This window comes from Sardina pilchardus, chromosome 22, assembly GCF_963854185.1.
Source record: "Sardina pilchardus chromosome 22, fSarPil1.1, whole genome shotgun sequence".
Lineage (NCBI taxonomy): Eukaryota > Metazoa > Chordata > Actinopteri > Clupeiformes > Clupeidae > Sardina > Sardina pilchardus.
Genome location: NC_085015.1, coordinates 860,622 through 868,121, shown reverse-complemented (window position 1 = coordinate 868,121; position 7,500 = coordinate 860,622). Strand labels below are relative to the sequence as shown.

Genomic DNA, 7,500 nt, shown 5'->3' with positions numbered 1-7,500 from the left:
CACACACACACACACACACACACTGTGTTCACGTCTGTGTTTAATGACACACACGCACGCACGTACACACACACACACACACACACACACACACACACTGTGTTCACGTCTGTGTTTAATGACACACACGCACGCACGTACACACACACACACACACACACACACACACACACTGTGTTCACGTCTGTGTTTAATGACACACACGCACGCACGTACGCACACACACACACACACACACACACACACTCACACACACACACTGTGTTCACATCTGTGTTTAATGACACACACACACGCACGTACACACACACACACACACACACACACACACACACACACTGTGTTCACATCTGTGTTTAATGACACACAGAATAGGAAAAGCCCAAAAAGCGACAAACAACATTAGAATGCATTAGTAGTTATATTTAAAAAAGATTGAAAATCAAATCCAACCGTGACTTTACCGTAATTTTCCGACTATTAGCTGCGGCTTATACATTGATTTTGCAAAATGTCTTCAGCTATGAGGTAACACGGGGACAGTTAATATGGTATTAATATGCTTTTGTTGTAGTAACTTGCATAAAACACTGTCCTGCGGCTTATATACGGGAAGTTACTGTAAAATCAAGAATGAACTCAAATTGAGGATTTGTGGAAACGTGTCATCCCTACACATATCGACACAAATTGACATGGACACTCATCTATACCTGTATGTGTGTGTGCGTGTGTGCGCGTGCGTGTGCGTGTGTGTGTATGTATGTGTGCGTGCATGTGCGTGTTTGTGTGTCTCTGTCTGTGTCTGTGTCTGTCTGTGTGTGTGTGTGTGTGTGTGTGTGTATGCGCGTGCGTGCGTGTGCGTGTGCGTGTGCGTGTGTGCGTGTGTGTGTGCGTGTGTATGCTTGCGTGTGTGTGCGTGTGCATGTGTGTGTGTGTGCGCTCGCGTGTGTGTGTGTTCCAGGCGTGACCTTCCTGTCGGGCGGGCAGAGTGAGGAGGAGGCGACGCTGAACCTGAACGCCATGAACGTGTGTCCTCTGGGCCGGCCCTGGGCCCTCACCTTCTCCTACGGCCGCGCCCTGCAGGCCTCCGCACTCAAGGCCTGGAGCGGCAAGCCGGAGAACAGCAAGGCCTGCCAGGACGAGTTCATCAAGAGGGCCAAGGTAACACACACACACACACACACACACACACACACACACACACACACACACACACACACACACACACACTGTAGATATATGCACACACATACACACACACGCACACACACACACACACACACACACACACACACACTGTAGATGCATACACACACACATACTCTGTACACTCTCACACACACACACAAACACATTGTAGATATATGCACACACACACACACACACACACACACACACACACACACACGCACACACTGTAGATGCATACACACACACATACTCTGTACACTCTCACACACACACACACACACACACACACACACACACACACACACACACACACACACACACACACACACACACACACACACACACACACACACACACACACACACACACACACACACACACACACACACACACACACACACACACACACACACACACACACACACACACACACACACAGAGACACACACACACACACACACACACACACACACACACACACACATGTAACTGCTGTGTTGTGCTCCTGTGTCCCGCAGAACAACATCCAGCCACACACACACACACACACACACACACACACACACACACACACTGTAACTGCTGTGTTGTGCTCCTGTGTCCCGCAGAACAACAGCCAGGCGGCGTTTGGGAAGTACGTGTCCAGTGGCTCTGATGGAGCAGCAGCAGGAGAGTCCCTCTATGTGGCCAACCACGCCTACTGAACACACACACACACACACACACACACACACACACACCGACATGCACACCCCTCGTCTCCATAGCAGCGGTTGCCACCTCATTCTCCCCAGAGCCCAGAGCTCTATAACATGACCCCCCTCCCCTCCCCCTCCCCTTCCAGAGTGTGTGTGTGTCCGTGTGTGTGTCCATCTCTAATTCAGAGATGCAGCAACATGTGTGTGTGTGTGCACTCACTGATGTTGGTCACTTCCAGAACGGCATGTGTGTGTGTGTGCGCGCTCGGACGGTGTGCTCATGACTCTAATTTAGCCAGTAGTGTTGAGGTGTGTGCTTACACACACACACACACACACACACACACACACACACACACACACACACACACACACTCCCAGAGGTTGGCCAGGGGTTAGTGTTGCCAGTATAGCTGCACCAGCAGTGTATAGACCCCCAGCTTCCTCTCTCCTCCCTCTCTCCTCTCCTCCCTCTCTCCTCTCCTCCACTGTAATCACTCTTAATCTCTCCATCATTCCCATCATGCTCTGCTCCCGCCCAGCGCGTTGCCATGGCACCCAGCCTGATGGCGGAGTCAGACAGACGCTCTAACTGCTGATGTTTCGTTTGTTTGTTTGTTTGTTGATTGGTTGGTTTGTTGTTGTTGTTGTTGTTGTGTAGTAACGCTTGCACAGCACCAGATGAATTAATTAAATGGTACCTATTCACCATACACACCGCCTCTGTGTCTTACTCTCTCTCACACACACACACACACACACACACACACACACACACACACACACACACACAGCACCAGGTTTAAAATAGTACCTATTCACCATACACACCGCCTCTGTGTCTTACTCTCTCTCTCTCTCACACACACACACACACACACACACACAGCACCAGGTTTGGAATAGTACCATATCACTCTGCCTCTGCCTCTGTGTCTGCCTTTCTATACAGGTTAACGTGTGTCTTGCTAGCAAACTCACTAGTATCCTGAGATAGAGCACACACACACACACACACACACAAAAGTATCACCAGACAGACAATTTCCTTTTTGCTGACTTGACAAATATATAATTTATAATTAGTGTCTTAAGCAAGCATTTTTAAATTTGATTTGTACAGAAAGCTGCACCGTTATTAGTTAGCTCTGCCAGTCTATGGGTCTGACTGCAGTGGGCGAGACTCATTTAGCACATTTTAGATTGATATTAACTTGATTACCTGAGTAAATACTGCACTATTTTAACTTAATATTAACTTGATTACCTGACTGAATACTGCACTATTTTAACTTAATGTTAACTTGGCTGGCTGAATACTGCACTATTTTAACTTAATGTTAACTTGATTACCTGAGTAAATACTGCACTATTTTAACTTAATGTTAACTTGGCTGACTGAATACTGCACTATTTTAACTTAATGGTTACTTGGATGACTGAATACTGCACTATTTTAACTTAATGTTAACTTGGCTGACTGAATACTGCACTATTTTAACTTAATGGTTACTTGGATGACTGAATACTGCACTATTTTAACTTAATGTTAACTTGGCTGACTGAATACTGCACCATTTTAACTTAATGTTAACTTGGCTGACTGAATACTGCACTATTTTAACTTAATGTTAACTTGGCTGACTGAATACTGCACTATTTTAACTTAATGTTAACTTGGCTGACTGAATACTGCACTATTTTAACTTAATGTGAACTTGGCTGACTGAATACTGCACCATTTTCATTGCACACGTGTCACAGGCGTTATTACGTGTTGCTCTATATTTCCCTGGCTGTATTCACCTACTAGTTGGTCTCACACACACACACACACGCGCACACCAGTTTGATGCTGCTAGAGGTTTTATTGATGGGAGACAGGAGAAGAGAGGGACAGAGACACGCCAGGCGGAGGTGGAGTTCCTCTCTCTCCCTACATGGCCACCAGAGGGTGCTGCAGTTCAGCTGTATTTGCGGATGGAGTCCTCGATGAACCGGATGTAGTTGTAGACGCGTACGTACACGCCAGGGTACCCAAACCGGCCACAGCCGCGCCCGAAACTCACCACCCCGACCTGCACAAACTGGTCAAACGACCTGCACACCAAAGGACCGCCAGAGTCGCCCTACACACACACACACACACACACACACACACACACACACATGTATGCACACGCCGAATATGCATGTTACAGTATTGTACAGACAGAGAAGCATGTGAGAAATACAATCCTTAAAATATCATTTGTTGGCACAAAACACACCTTTCATGATATATATACAATATGTGTATAATAAGCTACAGAATAGTGTATGTTCTACATGATATATAAAATATGTGTATAATAAGCTACAGAATAGTGTATGTTTTACATGATATAAAATAGATGTGTATAATAAGCTACAGAATAGTGCATGTTCTACATGATATATAATAGATGTGCATAATGTTGCGGCATTGCGGCATTGTATTTGGATTGGGCTCGCGGTCCGGGCCTTCTTGGGGTGGTGTTTCTAGAGTGGAAGTCCAATGGTTTTAACGATTTTAATTACATTACACCAATGTCCAATGATTTTAACGATTTTAATTACACTACATCGCCTCTCTACGCCTCCCGACCCTGTCAACAGGATGACAGGATGACACGTCCAAAGACATGAAGCATTCTGGACTTTTGCTCTGGGGGCGCTGCTTCCGGGGGGCCCTGGGCGGCGGGTCGGATCAGATTGTGTGTCCTGGTCGGGCCGTGGTGTGTGTTCGCGTGGTGTTGTGGTTGGGGTGGGGCTGGCGCGGGCCCCGTTCTCTCTGCTCGCGGATGGTGGTGGGGGGTTGTCTGCGGATGGGTGGCGCCGCCTGTGGGCGGACTCTGGCTGGCCATGCTCGGCCATGCTGCTCCGACGCGCGGTTCAGAGGTGGTGTGTGGGTTCGCCTGGGGGGGGGGGGGGGGGGGGCATTGGGGGGGGCATTGTGGGTGGGTGGATGTTGCGTGCGTGGTGGGTGGGTGGATGTTTGCATGCGTGGTGGACGATGTGTGGGATTCTCTCTTCGGGTTTAACTGGGTAACCTATTCCTACGCACCTGTCCCCACAAAAGAGGTGTGTAAAAGCGTTTTGTAAACCCTCTATAGTATAACCATTTATATCACCATTGATATACTTAAGCAATATAGCACGAGCAATATAGCACGAGAGGCAACAACACCCGTGGGAATATCCAGCAACAACCCACGATCACGAGTGCTATATTGCTTTTATACAACAATTCTACCACTTGTTTTTTGCGCTAATTTCCCATTATAATGTAAACGTTTAAATCGCTAAAACTGTCTTGTTTGTAGAACTACTTCTCTCCGCCTCAAATTTCCGTTACTAGTTCTAAATGGATGGTTGCTATGTAGTCTAGTCGTAATCCCCATAGGCCCAATAGTAAACCCAGAAATGTTGAGTACCCTAAAGTTTTATTGCAAAAATGTAATCTATAGGCCTAGTGGATGAAATTCAACTTGGTTGCCTAAAGTTGCACTTTGGGCAATTTGCATAATTAGCATAAATATATAGCCAATTAAGGTGAATAGGGTGCAGGTGAATAGGGTAAAAAAATTAAATAATAGATAGGAAATTATTTAAAGGAACCTGATAAGGAGGCAGTGTTAACCCATTGACCCATTTAATCCCAATGGTCATAATTGTGACCGTACAAAAACATCTTGCTCCTGTGCCTTTAAAATGTCATAGTTATTTTATATGTTCTCGTATAGTTAATGTGTATTTGTGTATGTGTGCATGCTGGATATAGTTATTTTGCATATTATGTACAGTTCTTGTAGGTTTGTGTGTGTGTGCATGCTGTTATATAGTTATTTTGCATGGAGCACCTAATTTCTTAATCCGTCCGTCCATAGGTCAACACTGCCTCCTGACCAGGTTCCTTAAAGGTTTTCACCGACTCAGACCCCAAGTACACATGTTTACCCTGGGAAAAAAATATTTTGAGCATGACTTTATTATTAAACAATCTGATTTTGTCAGTATGCAAATGAGCGCATGTTTAATGAGACATGGCCTCATTTGCATATAAACATTAAAATATAAAAAACATGCAATACATTTTTTTCTCATCTTAGCACAAGTAACCAACTAAGAAAGTTTCATAGTGATATCTATTATCTAAATTTTTTACCCTATTCACCGGCACCCTATTCACCTTAATTGCCTATATATTTATGCTAATTATGCAAATTGGCCAAAGTGCAACTTTAGGCAACCAAGTTAAATTCCATCTATTAGGCCTATAGATGACATTTCTGCAATAAAACTTTAGGGTACTCAACATTTCTGGGTTCAAGAAATTACGACTAGACTATGGCCAAAGGCCAGTCGTTAGTTCTATCTCTCTCGTTGTCAAGCAATGCCTAATAAACGTTAGCTCGCATTGCGTCTGGTTAGGACATGCTTTTAGCTTTGAAACATCACTATTTTGCTTAGCCTACATGCCATCCAACTAGCTAATATCCACCTCCGTCATATTCTACGTTCTGAGCGTCTGTATTTCAGCTTGGATGCAACGTGACAGTTCGTTTTACACTTCACAACTTGACATTGTATCGCGGAGTGATTTATTATTAGCAGCTAGCTGTGAAAAGTCCGAGTGGATTATCGTGGGATATTTCAACTCATGGAACGTCTCTCGGCCAATCAGAAACAAAGAAACAGCTTCTTAGAACCCAATTGTTGTATAATTATTATTATACCACTGCTTGGTCAAATTTCCTATTGTGATGCGCTGTTTGGAACGTGCATTATTTTTCTATATACCGCACGGCTATGAAGTAGTTCCCTACTTTTGGGCTTATTACACTTGAATATTAATTCGCCAATGTCGATGTAACGGTAAAAACAACAACGTTGTATCTAAGACAGCGGCAATATAAACGAAAGTGATAGTAGCAGTGGTATAAGCGGGATAATCAACTCCGCGCCGTGCGTTTATAGGAAAATAATGCACTTATCGAAGTGTAAAGTCCCCTCCGCCTGCGGCGTCGGGTCCTTATTACCACTTCGAACGTGCATTATTTTCCTATAAACGCACGGCGCGTCGTTGATTATCCCTTACATACCAACCATCATGACTTACAGTAATACTAACACTCTATTTCTCTTCCCTTTCCCCTATACCTCACCTGTGAGGTAAACCATTACCAGCCATCAACCATCTCTGTGCCTGTCCCTCATCACACCTGAAGTCACATCCCTCTGACTGCCCTACCATCGCCTGATGTGGTTCCCTGCCCGAATCTTTGGCCCACGCATCCCAGCGACCCATCACTTTCCGAAATAACTAATGGATTACTAATGGACAATTTATTCCCTACACTGGACTATTTGAACTTTCATTGTCATTGTAACTTTCAAACTACAAATGACTGTACTGTAACTGACCCAAGGCAGATGGGTTGGGCCCTTGAGTCGTGGATCTGTCTGAGGTTTCTTCCTATATGTATCTCCAATTCTAGGGAGTTTTTCCTTGCCCCTGTTACTCATGGGCTCTCTTTGAATGTCTAACACTCTGTAAAGCGCCTTGAGACATGTGTAATGTATTGGC

The 7,500-nt window shown here is 44.9% G+C and overlaps 1 protein-coding gene across 3 annotated transcripts in view; it reads left to right on the top strand.

Annotated features, from left to right (window-relative positions):
- aldoaa (aldolase a, fructose-bisphosphate, a) overlaps positions 1-2,605 on the top strand; it is a 12,216-nt gene extending 9,611 nt beyond the window's left edge. For all 3 annotated transcript variants that reach the window (XM_062526706.1, XM_062526707.1, XM_062526705.1), the window contains 2 exons: positions 965-1,164; positions 1,803-2,605. In XM_062526706.1, coding sequence (XP_062382690.1) covers positions 965-1,164; positions 1,803-1,898 — 296 coding nt within the window. In that variant the 3' untranslated portion in view covers positions 1,899-2,605. The remainder of the gene's footprint in view (positions 1-964; positions 1,165-1,802) is intronic.
- The last annotated feature ends 4,895 nt before the right edge of the window (positions 2,606-7,500 follow it).